The following is a 24,014-nucleotide window of genomic DNA, read 5'->3' on the forward strand; positions in this document are numbered from 1 at the left end:
TCGCTGGCTTATTGGGGAATATTCTTGGGACGTCTTATCGAGATAATAGAGAATGATGCGTTCTTGTACATCTTTTTCTTGATTCATGTAGTTTAAGGAGTTCAGGCATTTTGGTTTAAGCGAGTGAGATATCGTTCTAGTGATATTTAGAGTATATTGTTTTGCTGGTGGATTACTTCTTTGATTATAATTGACACTAGAGATACATGGTTTTTTCTTTTTTACTTTGAGTTCAGGTGTATGATGTGACCCCGTTTGTGGAGGATCATCTTGGAGGCGAAGGGGTCTTATTATTCTCAAAATGGTTTGGATAAAATCAAATCTTACTGCAGATATAACATTGGTTGCACTCTAGTCTAGTGTGGATACGAAAACGGCAAGATGATCCTCCACAGTGAAACCAAATCTTACTGATATTTTAAATACCTACTAACATGAGTGTGTGTGTATGGCCTAAATAAATATGGACAATGGTGTGTGTACACAATATGAGTGTCCATCTGGATACTCAGTTTGCGTACATCTTTTGTTGTACATCTCCGATTCCTAAAATATGATGAACATTTCTTCCTTTCAACAGCTCTTATACAGTAGACATTTTGATCAAACAATGCAATATATTTTTGCTATTATTACTCTCAGTATCTTGCACCATAGGTTCACAAATTCAAGATGTAGTCAAATTCATGAAAATGTACATGTACACCGTTTTCTGTAATCATGCAAAACTACTTAGATTTCAATGCATTAGTGAGTTCTTTTTCTGTAAACCTCCTCTTGGGAATCTGAATTATTCATCTCTGAATGTTTCATGTAGTAAGAAAAACCATACACCAATATATAAGAAACAATTACATTATAGTCCATTTTCCTAATGAGAGTTAGATAGTTTCGTCCAAGCTAAGACATTCTATTTCCAAGCACGAATATGACATCATTAAAACATCTGCAAAACATTGACTAGCATAGCCTTACTCTTAGAAGACACTTCAATATAAACGAACAACAAGACATGATTAAAGAGGCCACACATACAAAAATTCAGACAACGAAAACAGATTTACTAACATACCAGAATCTCAAGTTTAGAATATGACAAAAATGGACACTTTACATCTTTTTAACACTAATTTTCAGGAAAGAATAAAACAGACAATAAAACTACTAATCTTACTGTATTTTGGGGAAAACTGAAAATAGAGCCAATGTGGTGGTAGAAAGTCGTCATGGTGGTGCGTCTGGAGCTTCACCGGAGTGTTGTCGACTGCGCGGAAGAGATGTGATTATGTTTTTCATCAACCGGTGTTTGCCGACCGGATCTTGATGAAAACCGTGTAAATAAATATTCTCCAGAGTTTATAAAATGTCTTTACAATGTAAATAAATAAATAAAAAACTGTAAATCACTGTATTCTCAAAGTCAAACCGAGTCTGGTTATTTCTGTTCTGATATGTCCGGTCCGGATATTTTTGCCCCGGCTTAAACATAACCCTAACCCTAACAATAAAAAAAAAGCACAATAAAAAAAAAGCACAATAAAAAAAAAAGCCTTTCACCTTTTTCATTTTTTCTTTCTCTTCATCTTCCTTCAGAATCCAGCCGCCTCTCTCAAACTCTCAAACTACCTCAGGGTTCGTACCACACTCTTCCTTCATGTTTCCATCGTTAACCTAGAACGGTCTGGATTTAATTGCAACTAGTAATAATCTTTATTCTAAAACCGTAATTTCCAAGGCACTAGATATCTAAAAATTGTTATCCATTTTTGGTAGTTTGATTTACGAGTTTTCTACTTCTTATATTGATTTCATCATACACTGGTGTTATTCGTTTCTTCGTTCTCGTGCTGTTGTGTTGTTGATTTTGTTTGTTTAATATCGTTATTACAGATGTCAGCATTAACGTATCAAGATTCAGGGATGTTCAAGGTTGAGCAAACCATTGGAAGTGTCTTGTGTTGCAAGTGTGGTGTTCCTATGCCACCAAACGCAGCCAACATGTGTGTCAACTGTCTCCGTTCCCAAGTCGACATCACCGAAGGCTTACAGAAGAGTGTCCAAATCTTCTATTGTCCTGAGTGTGGCTGCTACTTGCAGCCACCCAAGACGTGGATCAAAGCTCAATGGGAATCCAAAGAGCTCTTGACTTTCTGCATCAAGAGGCTCAAGAATCTCAACAAAGTCAGGCTCACGAACGCTGAGTTCGTCTGGACTGAGCCTCACTCCAAGAGAATCAAACTCAAGCTCACTGTTCAAGCCGAGGTTCTTAACGGAGCTGGTCTTGAGCAGTCTTATCTCGTTGAGTATACCGTTAGAGACCATCTCTGCGAGTCTTGCTCGAGGTTTCAGGCTAACCCTGATCAGTGGGTTGCTTCGGTTCAGCTTAGGCAGCATGTTTCTCACAGGAGGTCTTTCTTTTATCTCGAACAGTTGATTCTCAGGAACGATGCTGCTTCTCGTGCCGTAAGAATCAAGCAGGTTCATCAAGGGGTTGATTTCTTCTTTGGGAATAAAAGGCATGCTGATAACTTTGTTGACTTTTTGAGTAAAGTTGTTCCCATTGAGTCTCGTCAGGACAAGCAGCTAGTGTCTCACGATGTCAAGAGCAGCTTGTACAACTACAAGTACACTTACTCCGTTAAGATTTGTCCTATCTGCCGTGAGGATCTTATCTTCCTGCCTTCCAAAGTTGCTAGCGGGTTAGGAAGCCTTGGTCCGCTTGTGGTGTGCACGAGAGTTTCTGACAGAATCACGCTGCTTGATCCTAGAACCTTGAGGTGTGCGTTCTTGGACGCCAGACAGTACTGGAGATCCGGGTTTCGATCCGCTCTCACCAGCAGGCAGCTTGTGAAGTACTCAGTGTTTTATGTGGAACCACCTGTTGGTGAAGCGACTGTCGGAGGGCAAAAGTACGCTCTATCATACGTCCACATCGCACGTGAGTCAGTTGGTAAGATGTTAACTGTCCAAACTCATCTAGGACATATCCTTAAAACAGGAGATCAAGCTTTAGGGTATGATATCTACGGTGCAAATGTTAACGACGATTTGCATGGGGGGCTTCCTGAAGTGATTCTTATCAAGAAATGCTATGACAAGGAGAGAGAGAGGAAGAAGGGGAAGCCACGTGCGTTTACGACCAAGAAGCTTCCGATGGAGATGGACGAGTCAAGAGGAGGACGCGGAGTTGATCCAGAGAAGATGGAGAATGAATATGAAGAGTTTTTGAGGGATCTTGAAGAGAACCCTGAGCTGAGGTTTAACGTATCGTTGTACAAGAACAAGGATTATCAAGAGTCTGATGAGACTGCTTCAATGACGGATGGAGAAGGTGCACCGACTGTGCCGATTGAAGAGTTGCTTGCTGAGCTTGAGCTTAGTGAAGAGGAAGGCGATGATGAAGAGTACATGGATGAGTAATTTTCCTTCTAAAACACACTCAAGGATTGGCTTTGATTGTATGCTCAACAGTTTTTGTTCTAGCTTCATATTTTTCTGTGACCTATTATGGCTATTATTATACTTTGTTTGAAATTTTGATATAGTTGTAACTGTGAGGGGACATGGATGATATTATACTTTGTTTGAAATTTTGATATAGTTGTAACTCTGGATGATCATACAGTGAAGCCAATCTTTGTCGCCATTATCAATGGAATATAAAAGAAACAAAATGGCTCACATTCAAATCCAATATCTCTTTAATCCTTTCATTAAAAATGTGTTTTGAGTTTAAGATCTCTATTTTGCGTCTTCAACGCTATGTAATGTAGGATATGTACATTAATCAGTTGTTAATATATATATATGTTTTGAGTTTAACATATGTAACTTGAGAAAAAGAGACCACCTCGGCACCTCTTCATTACATAGTGTATAAAACGTTCATAATCAGAAGAAAATGAAAGTTTTTTAAAAATTAACTCAGTATCATTATATGAAAATTTACTTATATTTTCAATTTTCAGTTCAGTTGCTAACAAATTTTGTTACATTTTCAGCTATAGTTGTCTTGGTAAAACAACCAAAATTTATAATATTATATAAAAGTAACAATTTATTGGTTAAGGCACTTTTTAGTTTTAACCTTCAAGATATAAAATTAGACAGCAGATTCCAAAGACAAGGGACGCACAACCTAAAAAATGAGAGGTGGTGGGAAAAGTTAAACTGAACTTCTCTTCCTCCAACCCACTATATAAATGTAACCATGAGTTAAATCAAATTTAAGAAACAACACAACATAATTAATTGTAAATAGTAATACGACTAGTAAATATATATTTTTAACAATGGGTGCATATTTTGGAGTTTCTACAATATTTATTTTATGTTTGCTGGGATTTTCAGCCAATGCTGAGGTATTCAGCATTGGTTCCTCTTCAGGTTCTGATATTACTCAGGTAAGTCATATATTGCTTTTCCTCTTTCTTGCGTTACAAGCAATCTAGAAAACCACATTTTTGGCTTAGTTGTTAAAGTTTCATTGTGCTGATATATGCAGGCACTTCTGAAAGCATTCACATCGGCATGCCAATCTCCGTCACCGAGCAAAGTGGTGATTCCAAAAGGAGAGTTCAAGCTTGGTGAGATCGAGATGAGGGGTCCATGCAAAGCTCCAGTCGAGATCACCCTTCAAGGCACTGTCAAAGCTGACGGTAACGCGATCCAGGGGAAGGAAAAATGGGTTGTCTTCGGCAACATTAATGGATTTAAGTTGAACGGAGGTGGAGCTTTCGACGGTGAAGGTAACGCGGCTTGGAGAGTCAATAACTGTCACAAGACATTCAACTGCAAGAAACTTCCCATCGTATGTGCTTCTGTCCTCACTTGTTTTTAAGATTTTGAAATTATTACCTAGGTGTTAGATGGTGAGTAGACTCTTAAGTCCTATATGGATTGTTTGCCCACAAAAATTAAAGAATTGAAAACAATAAAAGTATTGATGGTTTTGAGACCTCAATATAACAGAATTTTAATTAGCTTTTGTGAAGAAAAAAAACAACTTATTGATGTAATTTTATCTTTGTTTTTTTATAGAGTATAAGGTTTGATTTCGTGGAGAACGCTGAGATCAAAGACATATCATCCATAGATGCCAAGAACTTCCACATCAACGTGCTGGGAGCCAAGAACATGACCATGAGTAACATCAAGATCACCGCTCCAGAAGACAGTCCCAACACTGACGGCATCCATTTGGGAAGAAGTGACGGAGTCAAGATCCTTGACTCATTCATCTCCACCGGAGACGACTGCATCTCCGTTGGAGATGGGACGAGTAACCTTCACGTGGAGAAAGTCACGTGCGGTCCAGGACATGGAATCAGTGTCGGAAGCCTTGGAAGGTACGGCAAAGAGCAAGATGTTAGCGGCATTAGGGTCGTGAACTGCACTCTCCAAGAGACTGACAACGGACTGAGGATCAAGACATGGCCTTCTGCAGCTTGCTCCACCACTGCCTCTGATATTCATTTCGAGGATATCATTGTCAAGAACGTTACCAACCCAATCCTCATCGACCAAGAGTACTGCCCTTGGAACCAATGCAACAAGAAGGTAACACATCTTTATAATTCATATTAAATAAATAAAATGGCCATATTAAATAAATAAAATTATTATTCTGTTGATTATGAAATTAATTTTGTTTTGCATTTACAGAAAGCATCAACGATTAAGCTTGTGAATATAAGCTTCAAGAATGTCAGAGGAACATCAGGAAACAAAGATGCAGTGAAGCTACTGTGCAGCAAGGGATATCCATGCCAGAACGTCGAGATTGGAGACATTGACATTAAGTACAGCGGAGAGGATGGTCCAGCGACTTTCCAGTGCTCAAACGTAAGTCCCAAACTCTTGGGAGCTCAGAGCCCTGAAGCTTGCAGCAGTCCCCTGACCAAACTACCCGGCCAATAAGTAGAAGCTCAAAACTATATTAACCTAAAGCACCCATACAATATTGTAACATTTTCTATACAAAATTTACTATGATATATGACGTATGCTCTTAATATATCTAATTCAAAAATGAATGCATCCATTATGCCTTTTTTATTTTTTAACCATGAAAACTATTAATCTTTCAATTGCCTCGAGCGGTTCAAGCCATAGAGTTTTGCCTCAACGAGGGAAATTTGGTTTTACATAACTAATGAGCCATTTATTCTATGGTTAGAGCAAATTGCGAACTCTAGTCACTAAATCATTGGTGAACCAGTTGTGTAAGTGAAGCTTCCGCAGTAGTTCAAGATGGTTAGTAGTGGCTTGCCTCCCAAGTTTCTTTTTTCTTTTCTTTTTTGGGATCAACGTAGTGAAAAGAAATTATGCGGAGGATACATAATTACATATTATTGGAATATCATAATTCAACTACTCATTAGGATTCATAATACTAATCTAAAAAATCCATGTAATATTCTTCTAATTCAAAATTAAGGATCTCCAGATTCAATCAATAAAAGTTCGTCATTATTGGACTATATATTTGTTTTTAAAATACAAAATGAAGATAAGAAATCAAATAAAACATAAAAATAGTTTCTATAAGATAAAAGTACATGAACAGAAACGAGTTTGTTTGCGTTCGCATAAGACATACAAACAGACTTATTCTCCAAAGCCCTACAATGGCTAAATCCTTTTTCCAATATCTCACTATCAAAAACAAAACAAAAAAAACCTTAAAACCACAAAACAAAAGAAAAACATATAACCTCTAGTACAATCTGCCTCAAAACACAAACCTTAAACATAACCCCCAAGAACAAGAACCATTACAAGACAATAAAGAAAACTAAGGAAGAAGGATCATCCTCTTCATTTCTTTGTTTTGAACTCTTCTTATGTATAACAGCCTCGCCAGAGACTGATACAGTTTCCACTATCCCTCACTGAAAGAAAAAACAAAAATAGAAAGAAAGAAAAACAAAGCCTAGGAGGAGGACCAATGAATTTAGAAAACCAAACCATAATCTTTGTGATTCTCTGGTTAACTCTAGCTGATGGTGTGATCAAGTTTAGTCCTCATAGGCTTTTGTATCAAGGAGAGAAGATAATCTAAAAGATTCGCCAGATCGCTTCACCGTGATGGCTCGCCTACAATATCGTGGTAAAAACAAAAACTAAGTAGCAATTCCTGCAACACAAAGGCGAAGAAAAAGGGAGATATAACTTAGACTTCCCAGAGACTATGTTGTGAGCAAAGCATAAGATTAAACTATGTTCCTAGCTTCATGAGCACATATCTAAAGCACTAAAAGAAGCTTTCTTCATGTACTATTAGTTCAAGATCCTAAGATAGTGTGATTTGGAACCTATCTAGGCTTTCTATTAGGAACCTATACATTCCTATTCTATTCCTTTACTTATCAGCTAAGCTCATGGCATTCTTTAAGCATATAATCACTAGGAACTAAGATTACCTCTGTTTGATTGCCTCTTGTAACTGCCAACATAACCTGGAGATGAACTTCTAGCTGAAACATCCGAAGAAGGACCTCCTCCTCCTCCTCCTCCTCCAATCCCATAGCTAAAAGAACCAGGCCCTTCTGTCTCAGGAGCTGATGATCTCCATGTGGGATCACTATACACTGCACCATTCCCATAAAACTCAGCAAGTCCTGCTCCATCATAACCAGTGTTATTGGCTACCGAGGCAGAAGAGAATGAAGATGATGGTGCCGCCTTGCTAGGCCCGATGTTCCTTGTTCCCAATCCAAAACCAGATTCACCGTTTCCTCCATAACCAAACTTCATACTCTCGTTGCTAACACCATTGCTTCCTCCTCCTCCTCCAGGAGCACCCCAGGAGTTTCCAAATGGACCGCTTAGTGTGTTGTTCCCACTTGTTGTTCCTCCCATGTATGTATTGGAGTTTGAGTTCAGACCACCGTTGTTTCCCCATAGGTTCCTTGTAACCGAACTGAAGAAAGACGAGTTCCCTCCTCCTCCTCCTCCATTGCCTCCTTCATAACCACCCCCAGGACCAAACCGGTTCGTGTTACCAATATAGTAAGGACTCATTCCTCTTCCATAGTCTACATTTCCGTTAAAACTATTACCTCCAGTGAACCCTGTGGGCAACCCTTGCTCAAAGTTCACATTCATCCCATAACCAGAACCGAAATTCGCAAACCCGGTTCTCCCAGCACCAACCGGACTAAACCGACCATCCATCCTAAGCCCATATCCACCAACCGCACCGGGACTAAACCCTTGAGCATACCCATTCAAGAGGTTATTAACTCTACTAACCCCATAGCTGTAACCAGCACCGAGAGGGCTACGAGCTGGACTAGGAGACAACTCCTTCGGAACAGCTCGCTTCACCTCAACCATTTTACCGTTAAGCTCATGGAACGTCTTGAGCAGTACTTTCTCAACGGCCTCCTCGGAGTCATAAGTTATGAATCCAAACCCTCTAGGCCTTTGTGTGTTGTGGTCGTACATAACAACCACGTCGGTAGGTGTCCCGAACTGCTCAAAATAGGTCTTGAAATCGCTTTCTGTGACGGAAGAAGGTAATCCTCCGACGAATATCTTCCTTGTTCGAGCTCCTGGACCGCCTGGTGATCCTTGGATGCTGCTGCTGTTGCTCCTAACTGTGTTCTGGTCATCTCTAGGAACAGCCTTCTTCGCTTCCACCTGCATACAAAGATCAATAAAGTTCAAAATGTAACTATTTGATGAAAGAGCCGGTCCTGAAATTTTGGGGACTATAGACAATTTGGTAAATATTTTATATAATTTATTTTTTGTTTTATAAATTTTAGTATTGTATTTTTTTCTAAAAATTTTGGGGGTTGTAGGCCAATGTTTCACTAGGCTATGCTCAAGACCGACCTGATGGTTAATGGGAACAAAATGTGATATTTTCACTAACTAGGAGGTTCGAGGCCGAACCAGTAACCCAAAACCACAACATATAATATTAGTTTTGTTTCGGTCTCAGCGGTTACTTCAAACAGGCAACTATGACACAATGGTTAGGGTCTTGTTGAGCTAACGACCTATGGTTTTAATGGGAGGCTTGATTGCATAAAGAAGCTTTGAAAACAAGTTACATTGTACAGAATCATATCATATACGAAAGAAACATTACCAGTCTCCCATCAATACTATGTTTTTCGGTTATAACAATCTCTGCAACAGCTGGATCAGCAAAGACTACAAAGCCGAAGCCACGTGCACGGCCCGTGGTACGGTCTTTCAAGATCACAGCTTCGATCACTTCCCCAAAGCTGCTGAAATACTCCTTGAGACGTTCCTCATTGGTGTCCCACGATATCCCGCCGATGAACAGCTTCCCATTGTCGGATTGCATTTTTTTTTGCTCTGCAGCAGCAAAAGAAAAGAACAAAACTTTCAGACCGAACACAAAGTTGTCAGATTTCTAGAAAATCTGATCAGTCAATTAAGGAACAACAGATCTTTCATGAACAGATTAAACAAACCAAAAACTAAAGAGAAGAGTTTTGATCAAAAAAAAAAGGAAACGGATTTACAATCAAATCTGAGATCAAATAATCATAAAACGAGATGATATCGAAAACCCACCAATCAGATTAGAGAAGAGAAAAAACCCAGATGCGGAATCTCGTCAAGATCTGAGGAAAGGCACGATTTTTGAATTATCTGTTTTTTTTTTTAAGTTCAATCCGATTTAACTCAATTTCAATGGCGTCAATAAGAACATACTAACGACGCGCGGGGACGCGCTCTAGAGAGAGAGAGAGGGGGAGGAGGAGAGATGTAGAGGAAGAGGAAGAGTAAGACGAAGGCTTTCGATTGCAAGAAGAAGAAGATATGTCTGTATATATACATGATAAGGGAAGTTTTTTACATTACAAGCTCATGTGCGTTTGTAATAAGGAAATTGCGGAGTTTTGTTTTTTTTTTTCTTTTTTTCCTTACACGCTACCCTTTTGTTTTTTTACAGTTGTTTACCAAAAAGAAAAGAATTGGAATATTTAGTTTATATCTTAATGTAAATAAATTTGGATTAATTAGAATTTAGTGCCATTAAGACTAAACTAAAGAGGTACTGAATAAAAGATGTTTGTTAGGTTGGTGGTTGTGTATGGGTTATTTTTAATTGGTTATCTGTGTTTGAATTGGTATTTTAACGTTTAAATTTATAAAATTTTTTTTTTTAAATTAGTTTTGTTACACAATTTTATTACCATAGTTAAATCAAAATATTATAATATTGTAAAGTTATGTTTCATAGATATTATCAAAAAATCTGACTTTTAAAAGATATCGAATAAATTTTTGAAAAAGTTTTCACGACGGTTACCATTAAAGTTTTAAGCGTTATTCAACAACTTATACGGTTGAAAGTTAATGCTTTTACCGATAATTTTGATTGGTTTATATGTGGATTAAAAAGTAAATAAATTATTATAATATAAAATTGTATAACTGTTAAAAGTATCAAAAATTACCTTATTAAAATAAAAATATAGATAACTATTTTGATTTAACCTAATCACAAAAATATTAATAAAAATAATAATTTTAAAACAAATATATTTCACCTTAAGGCCAAGCCAAAGTTTATTGGGCTTAAGCCCACAATATAAAAGCTGAAAAGGTCCCTATAAAACATTGTTTCCCTCCAAGAAGTCAAAAATTTCAAAAAACCTTATCTTTTGACTTTGACAAATCTTCTCCCACAATTCTCTTCCTTCTTCAACCTCTGACTCTCTGTTATATAATACTATCGACAAGTTACTCATCATCCCTACCTAAAACCCACAAGCAAAGTTTCAACCTTTCTCATCCCCTTCATCCCCATACTCACGATCTTCTCTTATAAAGTCTCTTTAATGGCGACCCTCGACAGTGACATCTCCAGAGATGTTATCTCCGACCAAGAACATCACGGGTCCGGTGCTATTCATGTTATCACAGGTCCTATGTTTTCCGGGAAGTCGACCTCTCTCCTCCGCCGTATCAAGTCGGAGATCAACGCCGGAAGGTAAAACCGTTCACCATCTCCAACATTTTAGTGATCTAGAGTCTAAAGCTCTTGCCTTTTGGTTATGTAGAAGTGTTGCGATGGTGAAGTCGAGTAAAGATACGAGATACGCCAAAGATTCGGTGGTGACGCACGATGGAATCGGATTCCCTTGCTGGACTCTTCCGGATCTTATGTCGTTTCCACACATATTCGGACATGATGCTTATGCCAAGGTAAAAGTCTTTGGTTTGGTCTTATTAGAAAGGATCTGTATTGAAAATTTTGTGTGTTTTACTGTCAGCTTGATGTGATTGGTGTTGACGAGGCACAGTTCTTTGGAGACCTTTATGAGTTTTGCTGCAAAGTCGCTGATGATGATGGCAAAACTGTGATTGTTGCGGGCCTTGATGGTGACTATTTAAGGTGCTTGATTCTATGGTTTTGACATTTTCAGATTTGAATAATTTTTGTTTGACTGTAACTTGAAGGTGGTTTTTTTTTTCTGGCAATAAATGTAGAAGGGGCTTTGGTGCTGTTCTTGACATTATACCTTTGGCTGATTCTGTGACGAAGCTAACTGCTAGGTGTGAGGTTTGTGGACAAAAGGCTTTCTTCACTTTAAGAAAGACTTGTGACACAAGGACCGAGCTGATTGGCGGAGCTGATGTCTATATGCCTGTTTGTCGCAAGCATTACGTTAATAATAATCAAGTTGTCGTCAAAGCTTCAAAGGAAGTCTTGGATTCTGACAAGGCAAGAAGTGAATCTTGTGTAGAGACAGTTGCTGCTATGATACAAACATAATTGCTATGGAACCAGTAACATTATAGTCATGTTTGATAGTGAATTCTGTTTTTTTTTCTTCTGTATGCTTTTGTTTTACTTGTCTAGGTTTATTCTCACTTGTGATGTTTCATGTATGTAACTTATATGCTTGATGAATTCTTTATAGCGAATGAGTTCTGATCCATGTTTGTTTCATGCATTACATTCTACTGGCTTTTGTTCGCACCTTTTCTCATCCTAGGCATACTTTCACCGCTTTACTGAGTACGCAAAGCAAATCTATCAGCATAGCATGATACATACAACCTATTACTTGGTCTAAGTGCTTCTCATAAGCCATTTGGCAAGCGTGTCTCACTCGGTCAAGGCCACTTTCCACTGCTGTCGCACCACAAGACTGCCTATTCCATAATATGAACAATCTTGAGGATGACAAACTAACTATAAAGAACCTTGAATTACACACAAAAGGGTACTGATATTAAGAGAGTAAACCCCAAACTCAACAGAGGACATTGTGATAATGTTGTAACATTGAAGTGCAGTAAGCGATAACAGCCTGGGAGCATAAAATGAGCTATTAAGGAAAAAAAGAGAAGCTGTGGAAATTAAAATTGAAAACGCGACGAGAGATAAAATTCCATTTGAAAAGAGTCAACAGAACTTGGCACACAAGCAGCTTATCTAGCACAAGAAGAAGTACCTTTGTTGCCAGAAGTATTCAACATCATATAACATTTGCACAATCAAGGCGACCTGGAACCAGAGGTAAGCCTATCTTTCCCGAACCTAGACGCACTTCTCACACTCTTAGGAGTCACACCACCAGGACTCGCTCCACGATAACTCGCACGAAGGCTCTCATCAACGGTAGAAGACGACTTCCCAATCGCCCGTCTGTAAAACTTCTGAGCAGCGGGCGAAAGCGTCCTAACATTCGGACTCGCGCTCCCACTCCGATGATGAGGGGACGGCAACGGAGGCTTCTTAAACATACTGTTCGACCTCTCCCTCAGCTTCCTCGACGCGTCCCTCGATAAAGAATGCGCCGTCACATCTCTCGCAGGCGCGGATGGAATATTATAGTGAGGCCCATCAGCACTACCACCAATATCAATAGGTGTATCCTCGGGGTCTAACCGCATCGGCGTCCCTTCGATCTCACCCCACGTTATAAACGGCGATTCATCAAGACCAGGAGCAGGAGACGGCGTTCTCACAAAGCTATAACCATTACCCGCCCTCTTATCCGACTCCACGTAGAAAGGATTCGGCGTTTTCCTCAAATCATCAAGATCATACCTTTTGGACTTGTCTCTATCCCTAACCTGCATAGGGGAAGAACCCGCGATAGGAGTATAAAGAATCTCAACAGACCCATCTTCCCGCGGCCTAGAATCAATCGTCTTCCCTTGAAAACGAGTGTTCCCTTTCGCAATCTCTTTCGTCAACCCAGCTAACCTCACAGCCCTCTCCTCTTCGGTTAACGCCGCCTCGCCGCGGTCAGCTGGATGGTACATGAGGAGATTCTTCGCTGTATACTTCCATCCTTCTAAAGTACTCGGCGGCTGATAAGACGTACCGTAACCATCAGTGATCCTGTCTCTCTCCAAATCAACATCCTTATTCTCACCTTCAAGGAGGTAGTTATACTTCTCCTTCTTCCTCTTATTAACCTTCTCAAGAATCTTCGAAAAGCTATCGTTATCCTCACTAGTGTACCTCCTAAAGAACTCATCTAACGACATGTTAACATCTACATCTCCATCACCATCACCATCATTAGCAACTACTTCAACTTCTCTAGGTGTTCTAGGGGTTTTACCATCAAACTCATCTAAAGGAGTGAAGTTTCTCAAGAAAGTCGATCCAGGAGTCTGAGTCTTACCCAGCGTGTCCCCGCCGTTATGATTCGCCTTCTTCCCACGCCTCTCGATGATCTTCAGCTGAGCGTCTCGGATCTGAACCGGGTCACGGGTTTTAACCGCCTGGATCCAATCGAGCCGGTCTTTGAGCTTCGTTATATCGGGAAAGTAGTCTCGCTCAATGATCTTCTCGATCGCTTCGACGTACGCGTCCTCGTCGAGGACTCTCATCCGCTTTCTAGCGTTCCGAGGCGCGATCTCCGAGGAGGAGGAGGAGGAGGAGATGCGAGGGGTTGATCGGGGACCATCGTCGGCGTTAGAAGACGGCGATGGGGAAGATAGATGACGTGGAGAGTGGCCAGGCGATAGAAACATCTCGAATCGGATCCGATGAAATTGATCGGAGAATCGGAGGATTAGGGTTCACCCGATGATTGCAGATGAATGCGTCGGCGAGGATTCCTTATCAATTCGTTTTCACGCGTTTATTTTCTATAATATTTACACTTTTGCCCCCTACATTATGATTTCATCAGCTTCTAACCATGTAAGTAAGCAAAATCGTATTTACAACCGGATTAGGATCTATGGTATTACAACCGGTTTAGGATCTTACTAGACAGGATTTCTTAGTGCAAATAGTTTTTTCGTTTTGTTAGTTACCTATGAAAATTTCATGAGAACAAGTTTTTATCAGACGAAACGTGTTTTGAGTAAATTCTATTTGACAGATTTATATGAGAGAAGAAACGCATCTAATCCTATAACTTTTTAGGAGTGGTATTGTATTAGTGATGCTAAAAATATTCAATTGCAGATGTAAATAATAAGTTATAAAGTATTTTAAAAAAATGATAAAAAAATTTAAATGCATTTGAGTGTTTTTGGAAGCTTGATATATTTTTGTCATTTGTGAAAATGATAGTATATTTTAAGTTAATAGTGAAACTTTTATTTTCAAGTTTCTCATATTGTAATGATCTATAATCTTGACTTACATATCTAACAGAGAGCCAATATAAAAAATATCTTCAAATCTTAGCCTAAAGAATTGGTTTTTTATATTTTTTTGGTAAATTTTCATTTAATTCCAAATACGATTACCATGAAATCTACGGAAAAATAAATAACACAATTATTTAATAGAACTAAAAAATCACTAAATTAAATAACATTATAATTTACATGATTTTAGAAAGATGATAATATGTGCTCATGTCCATAAACATTTCAACAAAAGATGGTGTAAGTAGGCATTTGACTACCTCATTGTTAGTCAAGTCATTGGTATTAGAATGATTTTGGACCAGTTGATCCCCAAATGTAATAGCTTACAAAATGAACAAAATATCACAAGAGTTTAAGAAAAATCAAAGTAAATGTTGAGCAAACATGAAATTAATAAGTGAGCAGTGAGCACCAATCAAATCATTAACTTTTGAAATATATTGGAAAAAATCTATTTTGGTTAAGATTTCATTAAAAAAATCTATAATTTAAATTAAAAAAAGATAAACATACTTAAATATAGGTTTAATAAATGCTTCAATGGCATGCCATTGTAAATAAATGGTAAAACTAAGAGGTAATACAATTTTGTATTTCCCTTTTAATATATTAGAAGAATTACTAAGAAAATTAGTTTATATCTAAAAAATATTATTAAAATATAAATTAAAAATTATTTAACCAACTGCAAAATAAATTAAAAAATATTATGACAAATTACCTATAAAAATAAAAACATGTTACATATTAAAACAACAAAAATTCTCTAAAACAGAGAGAGTATTAAATATCATTTTAAACTTTAAAATTTAACAAGTATTAGTATTATTGTACATTTTTATTGTATATATTTAATAAAAACATATTTTAATTTATTATTATTAACAAAATAATTTATTAGTTAAAGCTTTAAATGTTAAACGATTTTTTTTTTAAATATGGTTAAACGTTTCTAGACGATATTTAAGAAGAGGGAGTACGTAGTCAACAAAAGTCACCAGGTATTAAAACATTAATAAAATACAACGACTACAAGACTTCACAGTTAACACGCATGCAAATCCAACAGTAATTGATTCGAAGCTGAACATGAATTACAAACATTTCAAGGATTGGATCCGAAATGGTTTCTCTGGTTTGATCTTGGATCAACTCTTGGCGACGGTGCATTGTACCCACTCAGCATCTCTCTGATCTTTGAGTACATCACAGACTGTGAGGCCTCACCACCACCATTACCACCACTTTCTTGCTCTTTCAACTTCTGAAACAGATACTCTTTCTCTGCCTCGGCCTCGCTCAGCCTCTGTTTCAGGTAGTTACTCGCATACTCCTCCTCAGTCTTCTCCTTCTTCGCCTTCACAATCCTCTCCAGCCTCTCCGCTTCCATTTTCGCCTCGTTGGCTTTCAACTGAAACATCTCTGCCTCCGCTTGTTTCAGCCTCACTATCCTCTCTACTTCCTCAATCTGTTGTTTCTTCTTCTGCCTCTCCATCTTCAGCTCCGCTACTTCTTTTGCCTTCTCCTCCATCTCTCTCTCGCATTCCTCGAGCCCCAACCTCGCTTTCTTGTACATCCTTGTCTTCTCCTCCCCCACTATCTCCATTTTCCTCAGTGTCTCCTTCACAACTTCAGCAATGCGGTTGCATGCGTCTTGTGGTGCTATCATCCCTCCACTGTCTCCGTTTTCAAGGCTCTTTGGAGAGTCCAATTCAATTTCTTCACACACAAAAACATAGTTAGGACAGCAACTTAATAAAAACAATCTATGTAACAACAGGAGAATAAAATTATCTCACTGATAATTTTAGTAAATTATATCTAAAACCACATTTAAATTGTATGAAACATATTTCATATACACCAAATAATATAATATAGCCAATATAATAGTCAAATTTCTAATAGTTTATCAACATATGTGGTAAAATCAACTTTTTCTTATTTTATAAAAATATATATAATCAAAATAAAATACTATAAAGTTTTTTACTGTATATAGTGAGAGTGCTTACCTTGGAAGAACATAAGTATCAATTTAGCAGCTGTTGCTTCTGCTAATCCACCTTTAATCTTATCAATAATCTCCTCACACTTCCAAAACAGTTTCCTACCTCTCGTATCTTCACTCCCACGGAATATCCTACGCACAAAATCAAGCTCCTTCATCAAGGCCTCCCTGTCCCAGTTCGGCACACAGTGATGAAACACATCTTTAACCCAACCGAGCAGCTCAGAGGTATGGTTGCAAGCTCGACACTTGAACAGCATCTCTCCCATTCCAGACACACTCTTAGCCGAAACTCCCATCGAGATCTCTCCGTCTCTAATCGCACAGTCCGTATGAGTCCAATGAGAACACACGTCGCAGCCTATCCAGCGGCACGTGTTGACAGCAAAGTCGAACTTGCTGCAGATCACACACATGCAGAGGTTGCAGAAGCCTTTCCTGTTGGCGCACATCTCGCAGCGACAGTCGTCGGCCGGGAGCTCGTTTTGGCAAGCGATGTTTCTGCATCGTTTGTGCAAGAAGATCTCGATGAGGTTGGTTTGGGAGAGGTTGATGTTCGGGTGGAGGAAGGCTTGAATACCAGTCTTTATAACCACGAGGATCTCTAGCTGAACTCTGTGAGCTCTCACAAGCGTCTTCGAGTTCAAATCCGAACGTGTCTGAACGAACTTCTGCAGAAACATGAACTCCTCAACGGGCTGAGAACCGTTTCCGTCGAGGATAGCTTTGAGACCGTTCTTTAACTCCTCGAGGTAGCCTTCTGGTAAGCGGAGCATTCTCTCGGAGACTAACTCCACTCTCTCTCTAGCTATGTCCTGTAGTGAGACTTTATCAGGACCTGACTTTCCTCCGCTCTCTGTCTTCTTTGCCATGATGGACTTTGAGGTTGGCCAGGTCTCTTGAGAGCTGGCGCTCTCGGCTGGAGATTCACGGACGATGCCGGAGCTGGACCGTGACAAGTGAGGTGGATCGGAAGATGCGAGGGAGAGAACGGTTTGGAGCTGTTGGCGTGGTGGTAGCATTTGGTGAGGAAGGTTGGATCCAGATGATGTTCCCATCAATTAAAAGTCCTGAAAAAAGAGAGGAAAATTACATTTAAGTTAAAACCAAAGGAAAAACCTTTCACACCGACACACAATACAGAAACAAGCAAGAACAGTTACATGTGCAAATCAGACAATCTAACTGAAGTGATAACATATTAACATCTGTAAGAAGTATGATCTATACGAACTAAATGACGTTTTGAGCTTACAAAAATTGAGCCTATCATCTAGAAATACACATCCTCCGTTCAACTGAGTTGAGATCAATCACTGGTGGCCGCTCAAAAAACATAAAGACAGAACAGCCTAACACAAAACAGTGTCTAGAATGAAAGTTCATAGAATCTGTCTGGGTCGTGGAATGAACGCTAGAAAAGTCAAACACGAATCTTTTTTAAATCGGGAGTAAAAGATAAACAATCATAACTGAATGAAGCAGCCTCAAAAAGCACGATCTATAAAGTTATAAACTTTCTCTTAGAATCTCGAGGAGCAGCGTCTAACTTCAACAACCAAATCATGAAAATGATTTTGCTAAATTGTAAACAGAAAAAACTCCAAACAATAAATAAAATATTAGAATACGGAGAAAGAGCTGCCGGAGGGAGCACCGGAAGACTCACCGGAGAGATGACTGGAGAGCGTTACGAGTCGCACGCAGAGGATGAAGAACAATGGTGAGAAAGACCTAAGGGAAAGCTTAAAGATAAAAAAAATGGAAACTTCTTTTCATTTTTTTGTTTGTATTAAACTATAAATGAAGACGTACAGCTGCCGGTTTGTAGTACATAACGGTAACCTGACCAGCCGGTAATTTGTGTTGACTTTTTGAGCGCGATGTATCTTCCCAACGCTTACGTCGGGCCCCCGTCTCAAACCAATCCATTTCATACGCTAACACCGCCCCTGTATTTAATTTAATATCACCAGGAAGTCCCAAATAGTTCTAATATTGCGCAATTAAACCCCAAATAACGAATCTTATAAGGTTTTTTTTTTTTGAACACATACGAATCTTATAAGTTATGACATCCAACCGAGGAGTTAACACAAACAAGCTCAACGTTCTCAGTATGTCCAACATAGCTAGAGAATATTATTGATGTAGCTAAATTCAAAATCATGGGGTTCTACTTATGATGTTGCTATAATAAAAGAAGAAAATAACTTGAGAATTGTAGCAGGACGTGGATATTATTAGACTTCTGTTCATTTCTTCCCATCCACTTCAACTGGTTCAACGACTTCAGCTTCCAACAGCTCTGCGTTGTGAGATTGTGCCATATGCTGCTGCGGCTGGGCCTCGGGGCTTGACCATTTCCCGGAGAGAGCAGTATCCATCATCTCATATATCTTTCCGCCGAGCTCTGCTGGATTCTCGGGCTGTACGTATTCAGAAACAACAACCAATGTTTTACCAATCTCAGTTTAAAGAAAGAGAAGGAAACAAGTGTTGATATAGACTGCACGTAGAGGCTTACCGTGAACCCACTAGACACTAGCGCTGCATCATACATAAGATCTATGGCTTTCATCGCATCTTCATCATTTGGGTTACTCTTGTAAGCAGCCTGTAAAAAAACAGGTCAATATTGAAAACGCCCATTAAATTTATTCTGATAGCCAAGAAGGTTAAATGATGAATGATTACATTTATGTTCTTGATGATCGAGTGGTCAGGATTGATCTCAAACACTCTTCTCCCTTTCATGAACTCGAGGCTTGTTGTGTCACCAGCTGATTGTGCCTTCATTAGCCTGTCCAGATAACATATTCTCCATTACTTCACCATGAACAATGCACAACCCAAGTTCTCAATTAGTAATTTGGTTAGATCTTACCTCTCCATATTGGCTGACCAACCAAATTTACCAGATACAAGAACACATGGCGATGAACTGAGACGGCTCGAAATTTGAACACTGGCAACCTTATCTCCCAATCGTTTCTTTATCCAATCACATGTCTGCCCAAACTCCTTTTTGGCAGCTGCCTCTTTCTCCTCGTTCTTGTCACCTGTCAATACAAGATCACAGCCGGGAAGTGTTATTATGCGATTAAGTGGGAGTAAGGGAATTGCATCCAACACTTGCCTAGGTCTAAGTCTTCCTTGCTGATGTCGATGAAGTCCTTATCCTTGTAAGATTTCAAGCTCTGTATGGCAACTTCATCAATGGGTTCAACCAGATATAGTACCTATAATCACACAACAGAGAAATATCAATCACCTATTCATCTAAGAATTAATGGGAATATTTGCAAAGGGGTAAGAAGTGTTACCTCAAGTTCCTTCTCCAGAAGCTTCTCGAGGAAAGGTGCATTCTTAGCACTTGTAATGCTGTCGGAAGCAACGTAATATATAGCTTTTTGTTCAGCCTTCATATTCTCGACGTATTCATCCAAACTGATCATGTCATTCTCACTCTGGGAGGAGAAGAATCGAAGCAATGGAGCTAGACGCTTATGGTTCTCACGGTCCTCGATGCAGCCTAGTTTTAGATGTTTGCCGAAATTATCCCAAAACTTCTCATAGTCCTGTGTTTAAGTAAACAGTGTAACGGTGTCATTCTCACTCGTCAGGAAAATCATCACAAGAACATAGCAGTGATTAGTAACGGGACGAAAAAAGGAGATAAAATATAAGTAGAAGGGATCAAGAGTTCTGATGCATACTTCTCTATTTTCACTCAAGGAAATCCCCAAAATCATATCAAAAGCTTTCTTCACCAGACGTTTCTTCATGATCCTCACCTTTAAGACACAATACAAAAACGTAAGCATAACAATACAACAACACTTAAACCAAACCAAAACAGAACATATATGTTGAAGGTTTTGCATAAAAATGGATATTAGCACTTACAATGCGACTTTCTTGAAGAATTTCACGGGAAACATTAAGTGGGAGATCGTGTGAGTCCACAACACCCTTAATGAAGCTCAAGTACCGAGGAAACTGTTCAAAAAGCACCACACAAGTGGATATCAGTACAAAGTAGAAAGACACGTCTCTTGATAGACCACACATGGAGAAACTATTCTCACCAGCTCCCCGTCAAAATCATCTGAAATGAATACTCGCTTGACATAGAGCCTTATGTTCTTTGTCTTTTGATTAACCACGTCATCCTTCCCCATTGGTGAGACAGGTGGCACGTAAAGGATTGACCTAAACTCGACCTCACCCTACAATATCGGTAAGAGAATTTAAGAACAATCCATCAATAGTGGATCAACGTGGTGTCAACATTTTCAACAGATACAACGCGTAATCTGTTTCGGTTGTTTGATGGAGATGTGCTATTTCAACAGATGTTTTCCCGTGAAGAACGTACCTCTGTTGTGAAGTGGGATGATGCCAATGGGTCCAAATACTCGTTGAAAGTCTTTCTGTAAAACTCATTGTACTCCTCTGTTGTCACCTCCTTAGAGTTCCGGAGCTGCAATAAAGAGAAGAGAGCTCGTAAAATGATTCCATATTTTTCATTCCGAGTACCCACAAGACACGTTGAGCGGTCCTTACCCAAATTGGTTGTGTCTCATTAGTCAGTTCCCAGTCCCAGTATCTCTCAACAACCTTCTTTGTCTTCTTTTTCCTCTGTTATAAGTGAAAAGAACATGAACTCTTAGCCAGCTATCCTTGCACATCTAGTTCTTCTCTGATTCTGATCGGAGTATTTGTTTGATGCTGAACAAGACAATTCTAAGAAGAGGAAAAGAAAAACAAATATACCTCAGCCTGGTCGTCCTGGTTATCTTGTTTTGACTCAGCTGGATCATCATCAACTTCAACCTGTATAAGAGAGAACCACGCATGCAAAAGAAGATTAATTGTCTTCAGCGCATTCCCTTGTAGACTGAGCAACTTGGGCATTTATGCGATATTCAAGTTTAGATATATGCCATCACGTTGATCATACCTCTTTTGTGTATCCCTTTTCCTGCCACGTGTATATAGGGAAAGAAACAAACTGAGAATAATTTTTCACGAGCTTCTGAACCCGCTCTGGATCTGCAAATCCTTTGTAATCCGGCTACATTAGGCACCACAAGAAAACAACGAGTTGGTTTAGGATGTAGGGTTGACAGAACAAATATTCAGTTGAGCGTACAAAAGAATAGCAAAGCATTACGAACCTTAAGATGCAAAGTAATACGTGTTCCTCTAGGAATGATTAGCTGGGGATCAGTCTCTTCCTTAATGGTATAACTGCTTGAGCCTTCTTCTCCTTCCCATACATATTGCTTATCAGACTTTGGGCTCTTCGTCGACACAGTGACCTTCAGAATATAGAGAAGTGACACATTACTCAGTTGGTGAAGAGGTGAGCATATAAAATGATCAGAGTACACAGAGATCTCAGTATAAGAAGTTACCCGATCAGCAACCAAGAACGCTGAATAGAACCCCACACCGAATTGACCAATTAAGTTGTTGTCACCACCTGCATCCTTGTTATCCTGAAGTTATTACAAAAAATGCTTAGTTGTTTATGATTCCCAGATGAGATTGGGAAACAGTAGAATCAGAAAAACCAGTAGGACCTTTAAAGCTGTTAAGAACTTGGCAGTTCCACTCTGCGCGATAGTCCCAAGGCAGTCAACTAGTTCTTGTCTTGTCATACCGATACCTGAATCACTGAGAAAGTGAAAAAGCACAGACAACGTGTTAACCCCCTACTCACCAGTGCTCTATACGAAATTTATATTTTCAAAGCAAAAAAATCTATTATGACTTACGTGAGGGTTATTACTCCATTCTCCTTGTCTGCATAGATGCGTATATCAAGATCAGCAGCATCCTTTGAAAGATCAGGGTCTGTAACGCTCAAATAACGCAACTTATCCAATGCGTCACTAGCATTGCTGTTGGATAACAAATAGAGGTTTACTGTTAAAAACGAACATAAGGAACTCAATTATCAAAACACTCAAATATAAATCAGGACAAAGGATACCTGATAAGCTCCCGAAGAAACACCTCCTTGTTACTGTACAGACTGTTAACGATGAGGTCCATGAGGCGACTAACCTGCCATTTGTATTCAAACATGAGTAACACACAGAACTTATCACCAAACAAAACGTCAACTAAACAAAAATTCTAACCAAACACGAGTAAAACACAGACTTGATCAAAAACATAAAGCCAACTAAACAAAAATGCTAACTGCTGTTTGTATCTAACATGAGTTACACAGAATTGATCACAAACATAAAGTCAACCAAACAAAAGTGCTAACCTCCCGTTTGTATTAAACAAGAGCCAAAAAAAAAAAGTTATCACATAACAAAAGTCAACTAAACAAAAAAAAAAGAACGTACTTCAGCTTGATATTCATATTTCTCAACCGGAGGAGGAGGAGGAGCCTGAGAGGAAGAGTCTGAAGCTGCAGCGCTGGATTCGTTCCGGTATCCCATAAACCAATTGGCTTTCATGTTCAAATGAGCCAAGGACTCACTTCTCCTACACTTTCCATTGGTTAAAGACGAGTACCATCTCGATTCTGCCTCACCTCTCTTCGCATCCTAATACAGATGTAATCCAATTAGCTAATAGCCAAATTTGGCAGTGTGATCCAATCACATGATCATACGGAAGCCAATTGGGGATTCAGATTCAGGAAACGAAGGGGATTGAGTGAGGATGATACCGTGGAAGATGGGGAAGAGCGGTGAATCGAAGTCCCTGCGGCGGCGGCGACGCGGAAGCTTCTGTCGCCGGAGCGAAGGAGAGTAGAGACGGAACGCTTCGAGAGCCTGAGCATAGTCGCAGCCTTTCGATATTGGTAGCACTGAGCAAAGAAGAAACGATTGGCGGAGGAAAGAAGGTTTTAGTAGGGTTTTTGAGCTCAAGGCGAAGCTTCTCGATGTGAATTGTAATTACGGTTTAAGGATAAGTACAATCGAACCCGGTACGATTTTGAACCGGGATGGAGTTTTTTTTTTTTTTTTGAAAACCCAAATGGCTAACGATATGCTTTGGACAAGTATTGCCTCGCAACGTCAGGAGTCATAAATGGGCATCGTCGCCCTCCTATGTTTGTCGTTTTGTTGTCCATAACCAATCATCATGTAACTGCTGACAATCGGTTTATTTTTCTTTCCAGAACTAAGAAATTTTAAAGTATTATGGATCCTTTGGGCCGAGTAGTCATTTTTTATTGCTCTCTTCAATATCATCAGGCATAGCAGATGAGGAATGATGGAGAATGTGATGATCTTCTAAGAATGAAGATAAGGCAGACTCGATGAAGAGATCATCATCCATCCAAGAGGATAATAAAAGTGATAATCTCCAAACAAGAAACATGAAATGAGCTATATGCCAA

General features: G+C 39.1%; 7 protein-coding genes across 10 annotated transcripts; 3 read left to right on the forward strand and 4 right to left on the reverse strand.

Annotated features, from left to right (window-relative positions):
- The first annotated feature begins 38 nt into the window (after positions 1 to 38).
- On the forward strand, positions 39 to 3,540 carry LOC103849030 (60S ribosomal export protein NMD3). The gene is made up of 2 exons (XM_009125855.3): positions 39 to 1,632; positions 1,891 to 3,540. The coding sequence occupies exon 2, from the start codon at positions 1,891 to 1,893 to the stop codon at positions 3,418 to 3,420; it is 1,530 nt and encodes a 509-aa protein (XP_009124103.1). The 5' UTR covers positions 39 to 1,632; the 3' UTR covers positions 3,421 to 3,540.
- Positions 3,541 to 4,259: 719 nt separating this feature from the next.
- LOC103849039 (polygalacturonase) lies at positions 4,260 to 6,764 on the forward strand. Its single transcript, XM_009125861.2, has 4 exons — positions 4,260 to 4,403; positions 4,505 to 4,810; positions 5,041 to 5,559; positions 5,665 to 6,764. Exons 1-4 carry the CDS (start codon positions 4,293 to 4,295, stop codon positions 5,917 to 5,919), a joined length of 1,191 nt encoding a protein of 396 aa, XP_009124109.1. The 5' UTR covers positions 4,260 to 4,292; the 3' UTR covers positions 5,920 to 6,764.
- LOC103849048 (heterogeneous nuclear ribonucleoprotein 1) lies at positions 6,520 to 9,804 on the reverse strand. 3 transcript variants are annotated; one of them, XM_009125868.3, is made up of 4 exons: positions 9,559 to 9,804; positions 9,104 to 9,329; positions 7,425 to 8,646; positions 6,520 to 7,098 (listed from the first exon to the last, which is right to left on the reverse strand). In XM_009125868.3, the coding sequence occupies exons 2-4, from the start codon at positions 9,323 to 9,325 to the stop codon at positions 7,082 to 7,084; spliced, it is 1,461 nt and encodes a 486-aa protein (XP_009124116.1). In that variant the 5' UTR covers positions 9,326 to 9,329; positions 9,559 to 9,804; the 3' UTR covers positions 6,520 to 7,081. The 3 variants fall into 3 exon arrangements, with proteins under 3 accessions (XP_009124116.1, XP_009124131.1, XP_009124125.1); XM_009125883.3 differs by having other exon boundaries at positions 6,520 to 7,138; XM_009125877.3 differs by having other exon boundaries at positions 6,525 to 7,098; positions 9,104 to 9,336; positions 9,559 to 9,794.
- A 724-nt stretch (positions 9,805 to 10,528) lies between these two features.
- LOC103849069 (thymidine kinase a) lies at positions 10,529 to 11,947 on the forward strand. The gene is made up of 4 exons (XM_009125892.3): positions 10,529 to 10,984; positions 11,055 to 11,199; positions 11,268 to 11,389; positions 11,485 to 11,947. The coding sequence occupies exons 1-4, from the start codon at positions 10,833 to 10,835 to the stop codon at positions 11,768 to 11,770; spliced, it is 705 nt and encodes a 234-aa protein (XP_009124140.1). The 5' UTR covers positions 10,529 to 10,832; the 3' UTR covers positions 11,771 to 11,947.
- A 263-nt stretch (positions 11,948 to 12,210) lies between these two features.
- LOC103849078 (splicing factor ESS-2 homolog) lies at positions 12,211 to 14,088 on the reverse strand. The gene has a single exon (XM_009125896.3). The coding sequence runs from the start codon at positions 13,990 to 13,992 to the stop codon at positions 12,499 to 12,501; it is 1,494 nt and encodes a 497-aa protein (XP_009124144.1). The 5' UTR covers positions 13,993 to 14,088; the 3' UTR covers positions 12,211 to 12,498.
- A 1,518-nt stretch (positions 14,089 to 15,606) lies between these two features.
- Positions 15,607 to 18,503, reverse strand: LOC103849086 (protein OBERON 1). The gene is made up of 3 exons (XM_009125903.3): positions 18,306 to 18,503; positions 16,641 to 17,706; positions 15,607 to 16,344 (listed from the first exon to the last, which is right to left on the reverse strand). The coding sequence occupies exons 2-3, from the start codon at positions 17,692 to 17,694 to the stop codon at positions 15,731 to 15,733; spliced, it is 1,668 nt and encodes a 555-aa protein (XP_009124151.1). The 5' UTR covers positions 17,695 to 17,706; positions 18,306 to 18,503; the 3' UTR covers positions 15,607 to 15,730.
- A 151-nt stretch (positions 18,504 to 18,654) lies between these two features.
- On the reverse strand, positions 18,655 to 23,736 carry LOC103849092 (heat shock protein 90-6, mitochondrial). Of its 2 annotated transcripts, none has more exons than XM_009125914.3 (20): positions 23,337 to 23,736; positions 23,008 to 23,202; positions 22,641 to 22,714; positions 22,423 to 22,548; positions 22,228 to 22,321; positions 22,060 to 22,143; positions 21,820 to 21,963; positions 21,603 to 21,716; positions 21,416 to 21,475; positions 21,206 to 21,280; positions 21,018 to 21,122; positions 20,728 to 20,868; positions 20,546 to 20,638; positions 20,356 to 20,433; positions 19,963 to 20,217; positions 19,776 to 19,878; positions 19,524 to 19,698; positions 19,334 to 19,439; positions 19,164 to 19,253; positions 18,655 to 19,065 (listed from the first exon to the last, which is right to left on the reverse strand). In XM_009125914.3, exons 1-20 carry the CDS (start codon positions 23,448 to 23,450, stop codon positions 18,892 to 18,894), a joined length of 2,400 nt encoding a protein of 799 aa, XP_009124162.1. In that variant the 5' UTR covers positions 23,451 to 23,736; the 3' UTR covers positions 18,655 to 18,891. The 2 variants fall into 2 exon arrangements, with proteins under 2 accessions (XP_009124162.1, XP_009124159.1); XM_009125911.3 differs by having other exon boundaries at positions 23,008 to 23,211; positions 23,337 to 23,735.
- Positions 23,737 to 24,014: the final 278 nt, after the last annotated feature.

The sequence above is a fragment of the Brassica rapa genome, chromosome A01 (genome assembly GCF_000309985.2).
Source record: "Brassica rapa cultivar Chiifu-401-42 chromosome A01, CAAS_Brap_v3.01, whole genome shotgun sequence".
Lineage (NCBI taxonomy): Eukaryota > Viridiplantae > Streptophyta > Magnoliopsida > Brassicales > Brassicaceae > Brassica > Brassica rapa.